Source organism: Falco naumanni, chromosome 4 (genome assembly GCF_017639655.2).
Source record: "Falco naumanni isolate bFalNau1 chromosome 4, bFalNau1.pat, whole genome shotgun sequence".
Lineage (NCBI taxonomy): Eukaryota > Metazoa > Chordata > Aves > Falconiformes > Falconidae > Falco > Falco naumanni.
This window is the reverse complement of record NC_054057.1, coordinates 9651655-9673413: the sequence shown is the minus strand read 5'-3', so window position 1 is coordinate 9673413 and position 21759 is coordinate 9651655. Positions and strand designations below refer to the sequence as shown.

Here is a 21759-nt window from a genome sequence, read left to right as displayed (position 1 = left end):
ACAGAAAATGAGTCTGGCAGGGTCATGAAGACATTTTGCCTATCCCTTGCTCAAAGACATGATCAACTCTTAACTATGAACTCTAATTTACATATGATAGGCAAATTATACTTAACATATACCTTATGTCCATGTATTTATGGAAATAATGGGGAAATTAACAATTCAGTCGTGCCAGAATTTAGCTTCTGCCAAGGTTTTACTCCTCTAAAGTTGACATCAGAAGAGAAACAAATGTCTAGGAGATGCTGGGAAGGAAAGGGCGGATTGTCAGTGGCTGTCAGTGGCAGGGAGATGTTCCCCACACAAAGAGAAGGAAGCAAGAGGCCAATGGAAGTAAACATTCTGACAGGAATTCACTCAAAGTTGCAGGGAAAGCTTTTAATTAGGTAATGATGGGGTGTATAAGCTTCATTATTCTAATTTTCTCCTTTTTCATCCAGACTACTGGGATGGAAGTATCTGTAGGTGCCTACCACAGCTGTACTTTCAGGATTGGCACAACTGTTGTAGAAAGAAAGTAGCTCTGTATCAGTTGAACGGTGTGTTTTTGTGACCTTAAGAGTTACCCTCAAGGGACAAAAAGATGGTTAAAATTCATGAGGCATGACGAATTACACTTTTATTCTTCCTGCAAATATATATGAAGTGAGACCAGAAGTGAGAGTCTGAAAGTTGTGCTATACAACCAATACTTGTTTCCCAGTAACCATTCCTGTATTCGGTTTAATAAATTTGTTAATATTCTTTATTTATAAGCCGTTTCTATATGCTGTTTTACATCGTTATTCTTAACCAAAGGAGAAATCCCCTTAAGACGCATGGGGCTGTGTTTGATGTGGCTCTTTTAACTTACAGCATTTCTAATCACACTGGGTTTATAAACTATAGATTATTTTATTTATGTCCCAAGCATAAAAGAACTCATTTAATGCAGTTACTTCCTCAACAAATGCTAAAGGATTTCATTTCAACCCATGGCAGCAGAAGAGTGTCCATTTCATTCTATCCTTACAAAAGTGTTGTAACCTTTCATCTCATCACATGATACACACAACAAGAACTCAGTACTATCTTGCATACATTTAACAAGCACTGCATCCAGATCTATACTGGAAAATATATCAGCCCCTAAATAATGAGCAATTAAGTCACTAAGTCAACTCTGTCCTCTCCCTCCCCCACTGCAAATGATCATTATAATGAAATGCACCCTCGTAACAACTGCATCAACCGTTAAAAGAGGGATGGATGAAGTCAGTCTAATTAAGCCTTTAAAGGTGCTATTTCACCCAGCAACTAAAATTATACTAGCAACTACATCCTGTAAGTCTTTATTCCTCTATTTTTATATTTTTCCCTCCTTGCTCATGGTGTCTGCAATAACCACAGTGAAAAGGTGGCTCTGAACTGTGGTTAATAAGTCTTCCAAATAATATTTATCTGGGAGATGTCAGGCAGCGTTAAGTATAAGTGAATCTTACAACTGCCAGCATTGCCCGATGGCTGTGGCAGGGACATGTCCTGTGATCCCATCCAAAGAGCTCTCAAAAGAGTGGCTTTCATTTTTTTTTATTTACGTACAGTTATTTACAGGTTACCTATGAAAGCCAAGAGCCGACACGTCATTCCAGTGGCAGAATGCTGGTGGTGTTTAGAAGCATGGGGGATGAAAACTTCACCTTTCCACATCCCTTCCATAATACACACTGAAGGGGCAGAGAGGTACTGAAATATTGGTGAAGGACATAGCAACATATTACAGATAACAGATGTCACAGCAGAAAACGCACCGTAAGGACAACGTGACCAGCCCTGTATGGGTAGCTCAGAGTATTTATTTGCTTTGGCTTAGTGGAGCCAGCATGCTTAAGCATAAACTTACTAGATGTAGGGCAGAGCTGAGAGGTTTTTGTGACATTGCCTCCAAGACAAGAAGTGATTTAAAAACTTGGATATTGAGCAACATATTTCTGAGACCCACCTGATTGTCTCTCTAGCAGCTGGCTCAATTTTAGCAGTATCAGTATGACGATGAAGTTAATAAAACTAGGCAGACTTATGTTTCTTCTATATAATTGGGTACCTTTGGACATATTTCTAGGGTGTTGTGCAGAAGCCTGTGAGCTAACTCTTTACAGAGCTGGTTATGAGTCCACAGGGCTTATTAGCTGAGGCTCTGTGATGTGAGAAAGTAACTAAATCGCTTCTGAATCTCAGCTAGCTGGGAAAGCAACCTTCTGCATTTACATAGTGCTGCCCTTAAGCAAAAGCAAGTGTGGAATGACCTTAGTTTCTCTACTTTCATAACCTGGTAAATTGCCCATCAAAAAAGAATAGTTTCTATATAAAGATCTCCACATCCAAGTTAATACTGAACCAATGTTCCTTTAAATTGCCTCTCATGAAAAGGACTTCCTGTACTACATGTGTAATTATTTGGTAAACTTTCACACACTTGGAGGTCTGAAACTATGTCTCTGTTGGAAACAAATGGTAGGTTCTTCTGTCTTGGAGAACAGTGATGGATTTGTTCCTGCCTATTATAAACAGATGACATTTTAAAATTCAGCACTTTTCCCTCTGGAACAGAATTGGCAAGCTCATAAACATCCTTCACAATCTCTTATACTATTACTTGCCTATGGAGGACTGATACTTCTCCAGGGTTTTAATTTACTTTTTATTAGGAGGCTGTGCTTTAGTCCTGGGCCAGTGCCTACATCGTCCAAACCCTAAAGATACTAGAACAGCAGACGGTGTCAGATGGCAGTGTCATTAACTGGTGTTGCTTGAACTGCTGTTTGACAGCATCGTGTTGGCTTGAGTCTGGGACAGAATGAAACTTTGCTCTTTCAGACCCTCCAGAATCTGATTTCATGTTGAACTAACACCTCAAACTCAGTTCCATGTCAAATGTGAAGGACAAGCAAGGAACCTTCCAGCAGATACTGTGGGGCCCTCTGAGTGATGCTTGGGTGCATATCTCTTAGACAAATTATTCATGATCTGTTCTAAGACATCAGACAGAGGTCATATTTACCAGGGAAAATCTTACGAATGCACTTGCTAGCTTGATGCTTTTCTTTCCACATAGTGAAAGAAAGGAGGAAAAAATCAAAATTCTTCAAAAAGTAAATAACAAAATTCTTCAGAGAGTAAATAACATTATGACAGGTTATAACATTGTAATACTTCAGTGGTATATTACGGCTTTTTGCATCATTGAGCCTTGAGGTGTTTATATGCACTAACAGAAAAGCACCTCACAGAAAGAAAAATGCTGGAGAACATTACCATATTACTGAACGCACCAGGACAACATTACTTCCTGAAAGAGATTAGTGTATGTGAAAAAGTAAAACCAAGAAAATGTATCTGTGGTGATTCTGGAGCAGAAACAGCTATGGCAACTACACTTATTCACTATCAGCTGAGTAATGCTCCGCATTTATATTGCAAACAATGCTGCAAAACAGACTTAAATGGAAAAACTGAACACAGGACCATTTTATTTTATTTTTAAGCTATGACAAGCTTGTGAAAAAGAGTGGGAACAGAATTAAAATCTGCCTTCCTGTCTGGCCATTTTACATATAAAAATTTCAGCATCTGTCCTTGGAGGCACTAAAAGGCATTCCACCTTAGCAGTTCTTCAGTGGTTAAGGGAGAGGGGAAAGAAAAGTAAATCTCTTTCTAATGCACAGCCCTAAGAAGGAGACAAAGATCAGAGAATGACTTTCCTCCATTTTAATAATCAAAAAACCCGTTTCTAATTTCTACACATAGTGCTAAGTAGTAATACTTCAGAACCATCATTCATTCCCATGGTAACATCCCCTGATATTACAAGCAGTTAATTATGTTGTTGCCATGTGGTACACTGTGTAGTTTATTTATGGAAGGAGATAAACATTTAATGAAAGCATCTTGGAATATATGAACAGAATAAAAACTGCCGCTCTTTCCCCCTGGTCTTTCCTCATGCTCTATGCAAAGGAAATGCAGTCTTAGCAGATATCTGCTGAAACCTACAGAAATACAATGCTGTTGGTAAAGAAATGTAATATCATTATCGGGCCCAAATAATTTTTTAAAATTTTTTTAAAAAGTTTTGTTTTTTAAAATTTTTTTAAAAAGTTTTGTTAAAACTATTTTCTTAAAAGACATCATATAAAACCATACTTGATAATAGTTGAATTTGATATAAACAGATTATAAGTTACGAGGGATACAAAACAGAATACATGACTTTGTGGTCACTTTGATAATTTCTCAGCTACAACACATGTCATCTCTGTCAGGAAGTAACTGCACCTGACCGTCATCAGGATCTCCCTCGTAAGGGAAAGAACCTGAGAGAAGACAGCCAAAAAATTCTGAATTATCTCACTGGAAACCGCAGAAAGAACATTCCATAATGGTTTGACATTCTGATTTACAGTGCCAATTAAATAATTCTGTGGTGAATGCTCACTGGATATGCATTTTTATAAGCTCGAATTAATATTGTTTTGTTAAAAAGTGACCTGCAAATATAATGCACTCCATACAGGAAAAAGACTCTTGGTTGAGTAATAGTCTAAAAAAAGCTGTTTAAAATGTCAGTCTAAAAAAATGTGGGTTTTTTAAAAATAAGAACCTTAAACTTCATAAAATTCAAAAGGCAGGCCTTAGACTAAAAAACTGACTTACTGATAATTCTTAAAAATGTTGCCTAACTCTGTTAAAGGAATTAGTTCTGGAAGGCTCCTTGAATTTTATATATCCATATGTTTTTATCAATAATTTAGACAACTATTTAATGTATGATGGCTAAGTCTGCAGTAAGAGTGGTAGGAGAAGACAGTACATTGCAGAGTTACCTAAATTATTCAGCTAAAAAGCCAAATGACAAGAAGTGAATTTTAATATAATCAAATGCAAGGAACATAAATATGGAAACAAACATTTCCTGACTTTACCTACAGCATAAAATCCTCTGTTTAGAAAGCTGCGATTCATCAAGTTTTAAAAGTCATAGTGGATTGTCACTTTAACCTATCACTGTATCAAGGAACACTAATGTGATGCTGCGTTAAAAATGTTTAAAAAGAGGAACTCCACATAAAAGTAGAGAGATGACCTTCCCTTTGCTATATAATGACTTTGCTGTGTCCAGTGCTGCTACAGCATATCCTGATCTGACTAACCCACTTCAAAAGGCATATGAAAACCCTGAAGAATTCAAAGGAAGACCACAAAAAAGCTTGGGTCTAAACAGCAACCCATATAAAATGAATTTTAAAGTGTACTGCCTAGCAGTGTTGAGAGATTACACCGTGTATAGGTAAGTTAAATGAGGATTTTCAACCTTGGTGTCAAGAATGCTACAAGAGCCAAAAGCTGGGTGATGAAGTCAGAAAAATTCAGCCTCACAGGATAAAGTGATATCCTTGAAGTTAATGTCCTGACAGGTTACAAGAGGAGCGATATCATCTGCTCTGTGGTCTCTGAAATGAAGCAATTTCCATGGGTAAGAGAACCTGGGGGAGAATCAGACCAGGTGCAGTAGCAGCCTCTGCTAACTTGCCCCTTAACCCAGAAATGACCAGATATGCTCTGAGTTTTATTTTGCTGCCATTCCCCGCAGCCCCAGGCAGTGGGTGGACACTGGAGATCACGCTCAGAGGGTGCTCTGTGATGCTATAGAGAATCTGTTTTCTGGGACAGCCTGCTGGCTTGTGCTGCTCAGATCACCAGGATGAAGGTGATGGACAGATTTCAGGGTAGAAGGGACTTTGCACAGATCAGACCAGCAGGAATCCTGGTGGCTTTTTTCCTGCTTTGGATCATCTGCTGGCTGATTTGGGGATACCCTACCTCATCAGTTTGCTACAAGCGCAGAAGCTGTGAAGGTTGGTGGTATCTCAGTCTGTCTTGTGCTCTGTTTGTCATGCATAACTGTTAATTTCTGTAGGATTTAAATGCATTGGTGTAACCCAAATTTACCAAGTTAATAGCCCATGTTGTTGACAAGACATGTAGGAATATCGTGAGGAGTAGGGCTTAGAAGAAACTAGACTGGAAGGCTCTGAGAGCACTGCAGGGGTGCCACGATGTACCCAGTGAAGCCCCACAGGCAAAGCTGTATAAGGGCATGGCTTTCCCTGTCCTGTGAGGGTAACAAAAAAAAAAAAAAAAAAAAAAAAAAGGGATGTTATTACAAATCTTTTGCTTTTATTTCATGGACCCAGTGTTAAAAGGCAGACTACTTCACGTATCTTTGCCTGGGTTTATTCTGATCTCTAGTCCAGAGCCATAGCTGGTGAAATGCTCATGCTTGTGCTTGAACTGCTACCCCCGCTAAGCACTCCTTGTCTTCTTTCCTAACAGAAAGAAACTTCAGCTTTTCTTCTTGACACAGTAATCTTTTCCCCATCATTTCAGCAGCTTATAATTTATATCCTTTGCTTGCTTCTAGTCTCATCATTGCTCACAAACCCTCACAGAAGCAATATATCAGACTAAATCTGTTGGGGTTAGAGGTCTACGCTTGGCTTTTGAAGGCTGCAATTCCAAACCTTCAAATAACACAGTATTTACAGTTTTTCCTAGGTTCGTATCAGTGGCTACTAAAACACCCGCGTAAAAGAAAATGAAAATACAAGTATAATATGGCTTTCACATCTGATCTTTTTGACCTGGTAAACTTAGGTATCCATATACTTAATTCTACCCACTGAAATATTCAAGTTTAATTTATTTTGCTTAGATGTTGCAGGCTATAAATAAAACTTAAAATTATTGCAGCTGTGCCCTGATTTCTTAACAACAGCGCTTTTTCACATAACTAAATATACTAACTTTTAGAGTTCAGTTCAACACAGTTTAAAAATGCTGCTTTTGTCAAAGCATAGCTAAGCATATTTACACCTGAATTGACTGAAGCTTTTTATTTACTTTCTCTGATTTGTCTTGGCAATATGTAAGTTGAATTTTAGACTGGAGTCTATGCTGATTCTGTTCCCAATGTATTGACTTCTATCTTACTGTATTTCTCCTGGTCTGGGCAAATATTACAAACCATCCAGCCTACTGTAACATGTTTTTACATCCTGAAGGTGATCACAGATTGTAAAGACGCTACATTTAATGAAAGCATATGAATTTTATACAACTGTCACTGCACGCATCAGGTATCATTCTGGGACTGTTGAACTGCAAACGGCCTTAAGAAGTGTAAAGGTCATATGCTGTGAGGTCCAGCATGTCTCTTACAATACAAGAAATCTTAGGAACAGAGAAAGAGCATCTGTGCCAAAATGCCTCTACTTTCTTTTTAGCATAATCAGTGGCTACCATACTCCCAAGTTTAAAAGTGGAAGCATCTGATAGAACAACTGGATGCATCAATTCAGTCTTCTTCATGGCTTATAAAATAATATGCGCTATACCACATAAACGTTATTTTAGTTCTAATACAAACACGAAAAGAGCCTTGGCAAAGATTTGTAGCTTAATACGGGGTACTGCACTTACCAAGATGTGTATTCATCATCTTTGCACAATATTTGCACATGGCTTCCAAGTCATTTAGTTGTCCTTGTAGAAATGAAATTTGGGCCTCCAGTTCCTCCTCCTACAATTAAGAGATTATTAGCATTAAAGAGCTCCAACTTTCTACAACACACAGTAAAAGTGGCAAGCTAACCTTTGAATTGCTTAGACATCTTCTAATTTTTCCTATTCCTTTGTTCTTGAGAAATTGTTGGAAATAAAAGACAATCACCTTCCAACTGTAATTATTATAATTATTATATTATAATAAAATTATTATAATATAATAAAAATAATTTTAAATTATTTTGTCATTTCATGGAAATAGGGTTTGGTTTTAATGTTTCAGTGTTTATTAATACAACTCTTTTTTCTTCTAGAGTCAAATAAAAATCTGTCTACCCTGACCCAAGAAAAGTTAACAATCCATATTTCTTTTACAGATTAGATGCTTGGTTTTGCTTGTGCAAACACAATACCACAGCGATAGCTGAAAAAACTCGGCAAATGAAAAAAAAAAAATAATTTCTGGAAGAGTAATTTCCACAGCAATCCCTTTGAAACCTCAGAAAAATTCTTTTTTTTTTTAAATTTCAAGTCAAGTATTTCATGAGGCTTAATACCATACCTCAAGGATGTATTACTGCTATATATTTTGGCATATTTATTTTTGCAACACATCATGCTCTATCTACAAAAAACCTGCACTTCTATGCTCAGCCAACTGGACTTCCACCCAATGTCTTATGTAATACTTAAGCAAAGCCTATCTTCAACTCACATAGTATAAAGCAGTTACACTAAATTTATCAAGTTATGTTTAAAAAAATGCATCAACTGTAATTTACAATATGATTTTTTTTCAAAAAAGATTCTTGATTTTAAGGCCCTGGAGAAGCGTTATGACCTAGCCGTCATGCCCTGCCTAAGCAATGGGAACTGCTTCAGGTAAGGATTCTTCTTTCATCTCCTTTGTTTGCCAGTTTACAAATGTATCCAGTCTTGACTTTGAAGGCCATACTGCAGAGAAAGTTCACCGCTCCTTTGGAAAAATTCCTTTAAAGCTTAGTTTTAAACAGTATTAGGCAGTTTTTTGTTTAAGTATGCAATTGAATTCAAGATATCCAAATGAAGGCAAAGTAACTTTTTAATATCCTCTTTCTCTTAGGAGTTTTGCATTTCTATCATATCTTGTTTGATGGAGATTGTTGAACATTAGAGTGTGAATTACATTTCAAATGAAAAAAATCCGAAACTGATCAGCAACAATAAAGTGAATGACTAAATCTTGATGTAAAGATACAAGTAATCTTAATCTCCATCAGAATCTGAGTCAGAGCCAAGAAAGGGAAACTTTGCAGTAATACAGCATATATGGAAAAGAAATTGATAAATAAAAAGAAATTCAACAGTAGCATTTTTCAAGATCTAGCAGTATCACTTTTTCCCTACACTTTCTCCTCACACTTAGAATCTACAGACACTAAACATTTTTTCTTTGCCATTTCTTATATTAATATACTTACACCTTATTTTACTCAGCCTTACACTTTGACCACTTAAGCCTCGAGGGGATTGATTTTATATGGCCAATTTATAGCTGCTGAAAGAGTAATCTTATTCAAATTCTGCAGTTCTGTCACGGCCTATACAAGTGCATCTGCACTGATGTTTTTATTGAAGCAATGTTCCTGCAGAAGGACTCTTCCTAATACATACAGCTAGTGACTGCAAGAAATAATCTACCATAAATTTTGAATTGCCATTGCACGCAAGTGCAGCTGTAAGATAGGGAAAGGTGACGACATTTGAGTATTTTACTATAAAATAACGTAATCAAATTCTAAAATCATTATACAAAATTGAAACCCAGTTTATCTCCTACAAGTGAATAAGAAAATCTAACTTTGGTAATAAGTATTTCTGTATTTCCCAAGCTATTTTTTCTTCTTCATGGATGAGAACTGCAGTAAATTTATCTTAAAATGCTTTTGGACAGCTTTACACACTTGAGGAGATTCTGAAACTAAGCTCAGTACCTCCTCATTTGGCAAGCAAGACCAGTGCTGAGTAAACTACGTCCACCATTCTTTCGACTCATTAGGATGCCGTGTGGGGAGCAGAAACATTCGGCAGACCCAGCACTCACGAAGGATGGTACTGTGGCTGGGAACTCACAGACAGTGCAAGAGGTTTCTTGCCAAGTGGGAAACCTTGTGAACCTGTGTTCTCACACGTGAACACACGTGGAGTTCCTGACTTATCTGGCACTCTCAGGAAGGGCACCGAGGAGTGCTGCCAGCGGGATGTGCAAAGAAGCAAGATGGTTAACTTGGCACTTGACACATGAGAGACCCAGACGTGCCGTTGCATAAGAAGACAACACCCAAATGGCGGTGACTTGCTACAAGACATGACCCCCATCCCTGATGTCACCAGCAGTGCTGTGGCAACCTCTGTGCAGGTGGACCCCTGAGGGTGACCTCCCGGAGGCACGCTTGCTCTGCTGTAGTTGCTGCAGCTGCAGGAGGGGAGCTGCAAGAAGAGACAAGTGTGTTTTATTGCACTGGGGTGACAAACAGGTGCAGGAGCGGTCTGCAAACTAGGACCATGCGTGGCAATCAGTTAGCTGAGGGGAATGTGCTCGAGCTTGTCTAGACAACAATTAACATGATGAGGCATGTTTACAGAGCACAGGGGAGTGGGAGACGGCTGGCGCCAAGGAAAGATAACACCTTGCTGTTAATTGCTGGCAGCTAACCACCAATCAGGGATTGCCTCTGGTATGCAAGGCTTAGCTTCAAGAACCAATCTGTTTAAAACGCGCAGCTTCTGAAAGTGTATAAAAACTCGTGCTTCTGTACAATAAATTGACATTTGCTTGCATCAAGCTGCGTCCCGTCTCTTCAGTCGCCGCAAACAGGTGCTTGAGAGGACCTTTCAAGGTGTAAAAGCTTACGCAACAGACAGGGAAGGTGCAAGTGAGGCACGTGCAGTGGGAAGACACGCATTCCTAAGAGGGTGGAAACTGAAAGCTTATGACTTCTGGCAGAAGGGCTGCCCAGTGGTGCAGAGTCCAGGCAGCAGAGGGGAAGAACAAGCTCCCTCAGAAGAAGAATCCAGGTTGGACACCATATCAGAGCACTACCGAAGAAAGTGATGTGTGACAGTGAGTGACTGGTGACTCTCTTCCAGGGAGATTCATTAACTGTGGAGGTTTCTTGCTTGCGTGGAACCTCAGTTTGTGGTGTTGCTGACAGACTGTTTGGGGTCACCCAGTGTTCTCACTTTTCTTCTGCTTATTCATGTATACACTAATGGCATAGTGATGTGAAACCATTTCAGTTCAAAAGTAACTGTAGGGCTCCTGAGCAAGGGTGAAGGGGACAGGAATGCCAGTGGCGTTTCTCTTTAATCCTATGGCAAAAGGGAGAAGCCTGGATAGCAGCAGATGGATCCAGTAGACCACATATGGCTACGTATTTGGTGGCACTAGCTGGGCTTCAACTGTTTTGCTTCTGGCACCCAATTTGATGAGGAGACAACTTAAGAGAACAGATCTACCTAGCAAAGAGAGGGAAGAACATCTTTGTGAACAGACTGGCTAATCTAGTGGGGAGGACTTTGTCTGTCATAGAACAGGGACCTAACCCAGAAAGACATGAGAAAGCATAGGGACAAGGTATGCAGGAGGTCCGCTTGGCTGAGTAAGGAGCCTCTTAATGTACTAAAATGGGAAAAGCACATATGGAGATGGAAATGGTGGAAATGGAGAGCACATATAGGCAATGACAGGAAACAAAAGACAAGCACACAATCACTGTTTGAGAACAGGAACAGAACTAGGAAGGACAAAACCCAGCTGGAGCTAAAATTAATGGGGGACTTGTTAAAGGGTAACAAGAAGGAATTTTACAAGTACAAGAGCAGCAAAAAGAGGTTCAAAGAAAATGTAGGTCTATTGCTTACTAGGGGAGATAACGACAGATGAAAAGGCTGCAACACTCAATACCTTTTTTGCCTCTCGCTTTTTAGGCCAATTCTGCTCCAAGACCTCTGGATGTACAGTTTGGGAAGGAAAGAGGTGGCTAAGAGTGGGGTGGGTAATAGGTTGGTGAATACCTGAAGAAGCAGTATGCGTTCAAATACATGGGGCCACATGGGATACAACCACAGGCACTGAAAAGGCTGACTATGTGATTGCAACACCACTGGCTATCATTCGTGACAAAACACTGATACTACAGGACATCCATGATGACTGGAGAAAGGTTAATTCTACCTCCATATTAAAGAAAAGTGAGGATGATCTAAGAAACTATACAATGGTTGGCTTCACCTTAGTCCTTGGAAAAATCATGAGGCACATCCTCTTGGAATCAATTTCCAACATGTAAAGGACAAGTCAAGAACTGAGAAAAGTCAACAAGGATTTACCAAGAGCAAATAATGCTTGACCAATCTAATTGCCTGCTATGATGGAATGACTGGCCATGCAGATGAAGGAAGAGGAGTGAATGCAATGTATTTTTACTTTAGTTAGGCTTTTGTCACTTATTTCCAACAGTATCATCATTTATAACATGACAAAGTGTGGGCTGAATGAAGGATTGTAGGTGGGCTTAAAACTGGTCAGACCCCCAAGCTCAAAGAGTAGAGTCAATGGCTTGATGTCCAGTTGCTGGCTGGAAATGAGTACAGTAAGCAATGGACTGCTAATGAAGATACTGTTCAGTATCTTCATCAACAGCCCATATGAGGAGACAGAATTTCAAATGATGCAAATCAGGCTGCTGTGCTGATTGGTAGAACTTCAATTCAGAAACATCATGAGACACTGGAAGCCTAGGCAAAAGAAACCTTTTTAAGGTTTCTGTTTTAGAAACTTCAGTAAGTGCAAAATTCGGCACACGAGCAGAAACCCCCCAATGCACCAGTGCAGACAGGGAAGGAACTTGCTATGTTTCAGGCTTGCTGAAAAGGATCCGGAGGCTACAGTGGCTGCCGAGTTGTTTATAAATTAATAAAGTTCTCTTATCACAAATAATGTAAACAGTGCACTGGGCTACATTAGGAGGAATGTGGTCAGCAGATCCAGGAAAGTCATCACCTGCCTTTACTTAGTGCTTGTGAGCTCTCACCTTGAATAATGTTTTGGTCAAGAAGGATGCTGAGAAACTGGGAAGGGTCCAGTGCAGGGTTACTATTATGATTACAAATCTAGAGGACAGCCTGAGAGAGCTGGGTTTGTTTATTTTAGTAAAGAGGAGCCTAAGGGGCGTCTGCCAGGAGCCTGCAAGTACATGGAACTACAAAGATGATGTAACAAAACTCTTCCCAGCAGTGGCAGATGATACAGAAAGGACCATGGCCCAAAAGGTTCAAATTGGTCATTAGGAAAATGTTCTTCGTCAGAAGAGCAGTGCAGCATTTGAAGAGGTTGCTCATAGAAGTGGCAGAGTTTCTATTCGAAGTCACTGACCTGATCCAATGTTAGTGATTGTCCTGCTCCAAGTAGCAGCTTGAGCAGAGGTCTCTTCTAATCACCATTTCTAAGACCAGTCTTTTCACATTAACTTTCTAAAATTGTTCTGCAAATTATGAATTTTTTAATGTTTTGTAAAGGTAAGCAACAAAATCACAAAGCCCCTCAGAAAAAAAAGGAACTTTTTTTTCAGTATTCTAAAATTCTTTAGCAGTAATAGATGAAACAACTGATTTACAGCCAGCATTGTGCAGATGCTCTCAATTTCTGTCCAGACAGTACTCACTGCGCTTTTCTTAAGTGCCAACTTTTGTGTTTCACTGCACTGAGAAAGTGAGTACCCTGGATACCATTTTTATTTTGCGTACAAACAGCAGTGCTGATTTGCTCTCTTTTATGCATGAACAGAGACTTATAAATCCTCTATTAAAAAAAAAAAAAAAAAAAGGCCAAATGTAAGTCAAGAGGAAAACAGTATGGTCTATGCTTGCTTCCTTGAGAAACTGACCTTTCAGCTGATCTGACGTGCACAGTACCAGAAACACGTGAACAGCGATTTAGACTCATTCAGCCAGATTTCAAAGGTTAACCAGCTGACCACAAAATAAAAATCAATCCTTTAAATAACTAACCAAAATAAAAAAATCAACATCGATTTACCGAAGAACATGTTCTATAAAGCATATAAGCTCAATATTTTCTAATATTGGGAGTTGCATTATGCAAAAGAAAACCAAACCAAGCAGCAAATCAAACAATGGAATCACTGCATCAGACATGGGAGACCAACATCTGCAAATTTAATGATGCAGTCTTGCAGAAAAACAACTCAATAATACTTTCTGAAAATTTAGTCCCAGGGTCCTCAAAACACTTTTCCACACCTTCAATATTCCAGATGAAGTAGAGCCTTACAGATAATCAGTAACATCTTGAATTGAATACCAGAATGAAAAGGAAGTAGATTATTTGTGATGCCACATTGATTTACATTTCACTAACAAAACAAAGCAGGCTAGTGTTTAAGTCTCTAGTCAAAGCAAGGCTCTACTTGAGTGCCTCCGTTTACACATCTCCAAGTGTTTTCCTTGTTGTGGCAAGACTGAATCTGCAGAAACCTCTACTTACATTTATGTCTCTCATATTTGTCTTTCTTCTTACCCACATCTAGAACTTTGCTTACATATTTAAATTCCCTTTTTTCTTTTGCCATGAAAATTAATTCCTTTATGATTAATTATTTGCCATTTCTTTGCTGTATTTTTACCCAATCTGTATAGTTCTGGTGCTTTCCGTTTGTCCAAAAGTTCATCCTTCCCTTTTTATTACCTTTCCTTTCATCTCTCTTCTCACCTTGACAAAGACAGCTATGGAAATTAATGTTTTATATCCTTCCTTCTCTCCTGAGCTCATAATGAGATCAGCAATGCCTCTACCATACCCCATTTTTTATCAAATTTTACTGTTTCAGGAAAACAGCTGTGGCTAACTGAAAGTGGTTAGCACTGTCAAGAACAGATTACAGAAAGTTTTACAGTTTTGACATTGTAATCCTATCCTTTTACAGCTCATGGCTTTACAAGCTGCAGTAAGGTTTGCGGACATGGGTAAGGGCACTGGAATTTAGCATCCTACACAAGCCAAGGTCTGAAGAAACAGAGTTTTGGAAGAAGCCACTCTTTCTCAACCTTGTTTTTTTAATCAGTTTAAACAATTTTTCTCCCAAATACATGACATGTAGCTTAACACAGAAGTATGGAAAATAGGGAATATGAACTCACAAAATCAGGACTGTAAGTAATGTCTTCCATAATACCATTTAGTTTTCAGTATTACTATTCAGGAATTGAAATAAAAATTGTATTTCTGTCTGTTTTGCTCACGTAGAAACTCAAGGAGGAGTAAATCTGTTGGAAAGGCTTATGACAATATATGTCCAAGCATTTCATTAATGAACACTCAGAATGGCAAAACTCCATTCATCTCAAAGCTGAATCCTGAATATGAATCAACTCCCAAGTGTAAGTGCAGTGGAAAAGAAACTATCTTCAAAGAGAAGAGTATTTAAGGTATTTAAGCAATAATGCTACAATTTAAAATGTTACACAAAAAGTGACAGAACTGTGCTGGAATAACAGCCTGGTCTTCCTGGTATCTTGTCTGATGCCACTTAATGATGGGCTGGGTAAAGTGTGATGAAAAAAGTATTTAATGATATAACATGTAATGGTACTGCCCAGAATGCTCTCTGAAACTACACAGATCTGTAGAGCAGAGATTTCCTGAACTAGAGGCAGTTTTTTTTATTTTTTTTATTTTTTAGTTAATAGCTACTTTTCCTATATTAATTTGCCCAGTCACATTTTCAGTTCTTTCAGTATTCATAGTAAGATCACTAAGGAAACATCCCAAGCTCTTCGAAAATGGGCAGGGCAAATTAGAAAATAATTCCGATGAGATTGGATCATTTAAAGGAAAGTAATGGGAAAAATGAGATAGATACAAGGAAATCATGAAGCCAGGGACTTGCTAAGAGTCTTAACCAGTATGTAAGAGCTTATTTATAAAATATACCGAATATACCTTCTGGACAGTAGTAGCATCTTACATATCAGACAAGATTCAGATGCACGGCATAAATTGCTTTCTCATTTCATTTTATGCAAATTGCTCAAGTAAAAAGCAGTGGTTATCATTTCCATTTTGTGAGAATATATTTAGTTTTCATTTTTGAATCTAACAATTAAATACAAAATTTAACCTTTTAATCTTGCCCCCCTGACAGCTTAACGTTGGTTGACACTCCCATGTTTTTTTTTATGATCTATGCCAGCCACAGAGCAGTCTACAGCATATGCTGACATCTAAACCAGAAACCACAGTTTTGGAACAATGAATTCCATACAGTAGGATTTAAAACAAAATTTGAATTTATTTAATTTACTAATTTAACTTCTCTATTATTTAATTGTATCACTCATGGGCCCTCATCAGGACCAAGACCTCGCTCTGCTGGGTGCTGTACAAACATAAAGAAAAAACACACTTCTCTAAAGGACTTAACAGTGTAAGCCAAGAGACAACAGATGGCTGCAGACACACATATGGGGAGGACATGGAAACAATATAGCTGTATTAGTCAGTCTCATAGACATGGCTTCAGCATTTTAGCAACCAAACTGTTGTCAATGGAAAGGTGGAATTTTTAGGAGAGTTTTCATACAGCATTTGCTTTGCAAACGTTTAGAGATAGTTTCTTCTACGTGGAAGAGGCTATGAAACAATTAGATGCAAGCTCAGCAAGCATATTAGTCAGGGATGGAATATATATTGTCACTTTTACTTTGAGAATTTTGCTACCTGTGAAATGTTTGCACAAATTAGAATTATTTCACATATTAATATATTACCATGGGAGGACACAAGGAAATTCAGATACCGCCTTCAGGTGTTCCTGCAGCAGTAGAGGTTATGTACTGATTTTCTGTGCTGAACCCTCACCAGCCAATATTTCTGTGTCCCTGTGCTAGCTGAGGTATACCCATACTTCACCTTACTCATGTTTCGTGTTCTTCACATCTCCACAGCGACTGGTTTTTAAATTATTTTGAATATATTTTCATCAATGTTAAACATTTAAGCATAGCCTTTTCATACAAATCCTACAAACGTATTTTGTTCCTTTAGACTGCATGCACAGTGAACTTGAGGCATGTTTTATTTTACATCATTTTAAATCCTGCTCATGTGTTTGTTTTACACCATTTTAACTCAGGCTGCTTCTACAATCCCAGGTTGATATGAGGTAGCTTAAGTAGAAACATCTTTCTTTCCCTTTTTTTTTTTTAAACTCTCTTTATTTCACTGTGTAGTCCTAGTAGGCATAGTTGCTCAGAGTAGCAAATAGGACTTTATACTTGCCGAGAGTTACATACTTATTTCAGTGCTCTCCTAGGTCAGAACCATTCAAGCAGAAACAGGTTCTCTCAGATTAATAAAGGAAATGGTGGTGTAGTTACCCACCTTAAAGAAGGATAAGCGGAACACAAAACCTATGGAAGGATACTTTTATTTTTCTCCTCTGCCTTATCATACTTTGACCTGTTGCTCTCCGCCACATAACATTTGCTCTCTGGTAGTACTGTATGTCTCAAAATACACCAGGGGACATCAGAGCAAGCACAAATGCATTAGGTAAAAAGTAATCCTAGAAGTTTAGGTTCAGACTACAGGGCTATCAAAATTAAAGCATTTCAGGACACAACACATCCTCTTCTGCTCAAAGAAGTAAATTCAGAATAATAATTACCCATTTTACAAACCTGAAACAAAACTGCTACTGTGCAATCTTTAGTGAACATATGGCCGTGACAACCCTTTGAAAGGGGTGGGGAAATGGGACTGAGAAAAACTAAGGAAATAAAATGAAGGATGAGAGAAAGGTCAACAAAATATCCATTGTGACTCCAAGGAGCCAAACCAAATCGGGTTATGTACCAACACTTAAAAAAAAAAAAAAAAAAAAAAAAAAAAAAAGTTCAGAGGGCTCTGAAAACAAGTATCAAAACCAAGAAAGAAGTTTTATAATACAGATACAAATGTACAAATCTGAAATATATTCACCTGCAAAGGCACATCTTTTGGGGCATTAGTACAATCCTGACTTGCTCTGTGTGCTTTCAGTTAACAGCACAGAACGGGATGGCATCGCACAATGCTTTCCCAAGCTATGCACATGTAAACAGTACCAACAGATTATTGGTAAAGGATTAAATAAATAAATAAAAATTTCAGCCTTTCTGTACTTAAACCTCCCCTTCCCCCATAAACCAGCAAACAAATCCCAACAAAACTGAAAGGGTTACAACTCTGATTCAGCATAATCAATGACCGAGGAACTCTCTCTTCCAACATTCAAATTTCTAACACTCTAGAGTTAGCATTGTTCAAGGAGACCCACACTTTTTAAATGCAAGAAAAATTTTGGTTTTCTTACTCTTTTTAAATTTGAGAATGGGCGATATATATACACACATGCATTTTAATACAGTATGTATCTGTAGCTTTTCTGAAATATAAGAAATAAGAATTTGTGGTCAGCTATTTCTCCTCTTCTTCCAAACTAGAATAACCTTCTGTCCCTCTTCCTTGTCCCCTAGTTTGATGACGACAGCAAGGTAAAAAATATCTATTTATAATTTATATTTATTTACAATCTCTACTGAGAAGATTAGTGAGTTTGAGGCAAAGTATCTGTTTTATGGTGTTGATAGGTAATTATCTATTTATTTAATTTATTGTCCCTTAAAACAAAGCTAACAATATTTAGATATAGTGACATTTGGAAGAAGGTGAAAGTTGGAGCCTCAGATGATCTCCCTAGCCCCCTGATTGATCCATTTAATTTCAATTAAAATCCTGAAAATAGCTGAAACTCTGGCTCACAGCTTCTAAACACCAGGTCCTGCTGTTGAATTTCAGTCTTAAATAGTTCAAAGTCAATTTGCCAGTGTTATGCTGCTGGAGTCCGCTTAGTTTGCCACGTCCCACCTTGCCTGGAAATGTTAGTGGCAAAGGACCACAGGCTTGGACATTTTCCAAAGCAGCTCTCACTGTTGAACCTGTTAGTAGAACAGCTTCCAGGTACACCAGCCTCACTGTTGCAGAGCTAGAAACCATCAGCTGTGCTACTGGAGCATGAGCAGGACTTGTTTTCATCTAACTTGGGTGTATTTTCCTCTTAAAAATACTCCACTTCTATGCTCAGATAGTTTCTCCTTAGCAGGAAGATGGAGAAGGATAAACATGAATAATGGAGAAAGCTTTTGCCTAGAGACAAAGAAAGTAGGGGTGGAAAGAAACCTCTTTTGCAAGCGGACACGAGACGTGACACTCATCTACCTGCTGCCTGCACAAGTCCACCTGTTGGCACTGCACTATGGGACTGCTGAGAGACAGATTAAAACCAAAACCCATAAAAAGCTGGAAGATCTATAGAATGCCAAAAATTGTATGTAACTGATGGGTAGGCACTGAGTAACTGAGAAAATGGGCAGTTTTTCACTTGCTAAGGGAATAGATAAGAACAGAACTGTAGGGTAACAGAAATTATCCCTTTGAACAGAAATGCTGATAAAGGGTTTCTCTCAGTGCTGCTGTTGACATTGTTGACTTAATCATGTCAGATTATTTCGTCATAAATAATGAAACCGAGATATTAATTTAGATGGCATGACTGTAAGTATTTTAGAAGTAGCTATAAATAAACACATCGGTGAATGAGAATCCCGTTTCCTCCAGTATCACATCTGACAGGCTTTTTGCCCATCTGGTACACACATTGCTGGCGTTTAAGACTGCATAAGCCCATTGTGGCAAATGTAGCAGAAATATGAGCAGGAGCAGAGGAAAAAACCCAACCACTTTATGATTTTTGAGCTCTCTGAAACAATGTGTTAAGTATTCTTGAATGCATATGGCTATGGAATGATTAATATATAGATATTCTGCAATGAATCTAGTTCATACTCCATGCTTCAGTATTATATTACTAAAGTATTTAGTTGAATGTTATTGAAATGGTTGATTTGGTGTGATGTACTTAAAGTAATTATGCTTCTTAATTTTGCTGCCTGAATAAGCATTTTAATATACACACAGTTCAACATACATATAGTCCTTTATGAAGGACTCTCAAAGTACATCCTTTGTAAAACATTTAAATTTTTTTTAAACATCAGTTGCAAAATAGGTTCACTAAATCCTTCTCTATTCTGGCTGGATGTATTTGACCTTTGAAATGATTCTTAACATGACTGAGGATGCAGACCAAAGCAGGATCTTTTATTTACGGGCTTTAGAATCTCTGATTACATTGTTTGGAGTTTAAGGAGGGTAAAACTTAAGTATAGTAATTATGAAGGGACTGTAAATATACACCATTTATATTACATTGTTAAAAGAATAGAAGTACAAGTTTTACTGTTTTTATAGGGAATGATTTGATCTAACCAAACACAGACAAAAATAAGAATCAAGCTATTAAACACATACCTACAATTTATTTCAGTGGGAAAAAAATCTCCCAAACACAGAAACCCTTTCCGCTCAAAAACCCTCCAACTAAAACAATAGCCTGATTTAGAGATGTTTCTCATCTGCATCCATGATTTTGCTGAGAGTTCAATGCAGGTTTTTCAGCTCTTCACAGAAATGGACAGTAATTTTGTGGTGTTATCTTAAGAGCAGGATGAAGGGATGAGATTTCCACTGAAAAGGAATAAAGGGCAAAGCAAACCACCCACATAGATCCTCAGATATATTTTCCTGATGAAACATTAACTTCATGATTAATGTATGGAAAAAGGATGCACAGAGCAAGTCCTGTACCTGCTGCTGCTAATATGATTGCTGTGGAGTGAAGGATCACACTTCTTGGCTCCTAAGTCACTTTGATCCTTTTGTAAACATTGCTGATAGCCCCATTTATTCATTATTTTGGTATTTTTTAGATTTTCCCTGACAGTTTTGAAGGACTAGCCAATAATTTTAAAAGTTCCTCCTGCCTTCTTTCAAATGATAAAATTCTAATTTGCTTCTGTGCAGAAGTTGCTGGTACGCATAATTCAGCTGCACATATTACCAAGAAAGACAACAATTTACCCTGACATTTTAAAAATCTTCCAAATGGCCCCACAGATCTGTTCTGTATACATGTTTATTGCTCATAATATGACAGAAAAGCACTGCAGAGCCACTTGGGTTTTTATTCATCTTTTTTTTCTAAGCAATTAACTTCCTGTTTTTATCACAGTAGTTTCTTTTCCCTGAAATGAATCACTCCAAAAAAGATAAGGAGCATTAGGATTCAAAGCTGCCACTCATGCATACAGCTGTTGTTTTACTGAATTATACGAAACTTGCAAGTATTTCTAATAAAAACCTAAAAGGCAGCTTTTTTTCCTTGTACTGTTTTCAGCTCTTTCATTTGAGTTAGAGCATGTTGTGGGAGCCTGAGGAAGGCAACGGAGAAAAGAATCGCACTTCCAAAATATCTCAGAGGTTTTTCTACGAACTCTGTTCACATGACCTGGCAGCACCTCAGATTTAATATTCTTTTCATCTATCCCTCAAATGAGATAAGCACTGAAGTATTAAATAAACTGCATTTTCAGGTGTCTGAATTGGCCTACCACATCAGAATAAGGAAGACAAATGTCCTCCAGTATTAACTGAAGTTCACAGAATCACAGGTTGGTCGGGGCTGTAAGGCACCCCTGGAGATCACCTAGCCCAAGCCCCTACTGAAGCAGGCTCACCCAGAGCAGGCTGCACAGCATCGCGTCCAGGTGGGTTTGAATGTCTCCAGAGAAGGAGACCCCACAGCCTCCCTGGGCAGCCTGGGCCAGGGCTCCGCCACCCTCCAAGTAAAGAGCTTTTTCCTCATATTCAGCTGGAACTTCCCGTGTTGCAGTTTGTGCCCGTTGCCCCCGGTCCTGTCGCTGGGCACCACTGGAAGGAGCCCGGCCCCGTCCTCCTGCCACCCACCCTTAAGGTGTTGGTACGCAGGGGTGAGACCCCCCTCGGCCTTCTCCAGCTCCACAGCCCCAGCTCTGCCAGCCTCTCCTCACCAGGGAGGTGCTCCAGGCCCCTCACCAGCTCCGCAGCCCCCGCTGGGCCCTCCCCAGCAGCTCCCCGTCTCCCGTGACTGGGGAGCCCAGCGCTGGGCCCAGCAC

At 38.7% G+C, this 21759-nt stretch overlaps 1 protein-coding gene across 6 annotated transcripts in view; it reads right to left on the bottom strand.

The window, feature by feature from the left end:
* Window positions 1-21759, bottom strand: part of TBC1D5 (TBC1 domain family member 5) — a 326354-nt gene that overhangs the window by 17304 nt on the left and 287291 nt on the right. For all 6 annotated transcript variants that reach the window (XM_040593276.1, XM_040593275.1, XM_040593273.1 and 3 more), the window contains one exon: window positions 7522-7621. In XM_040593276.1, the coding sequence (XP_040449210.1) occupies window positions 7522-7621 (100 nt within the window). The remainder of the gene's footprint in view (window positions 1-7521; window positions 7622-21759) is intronic.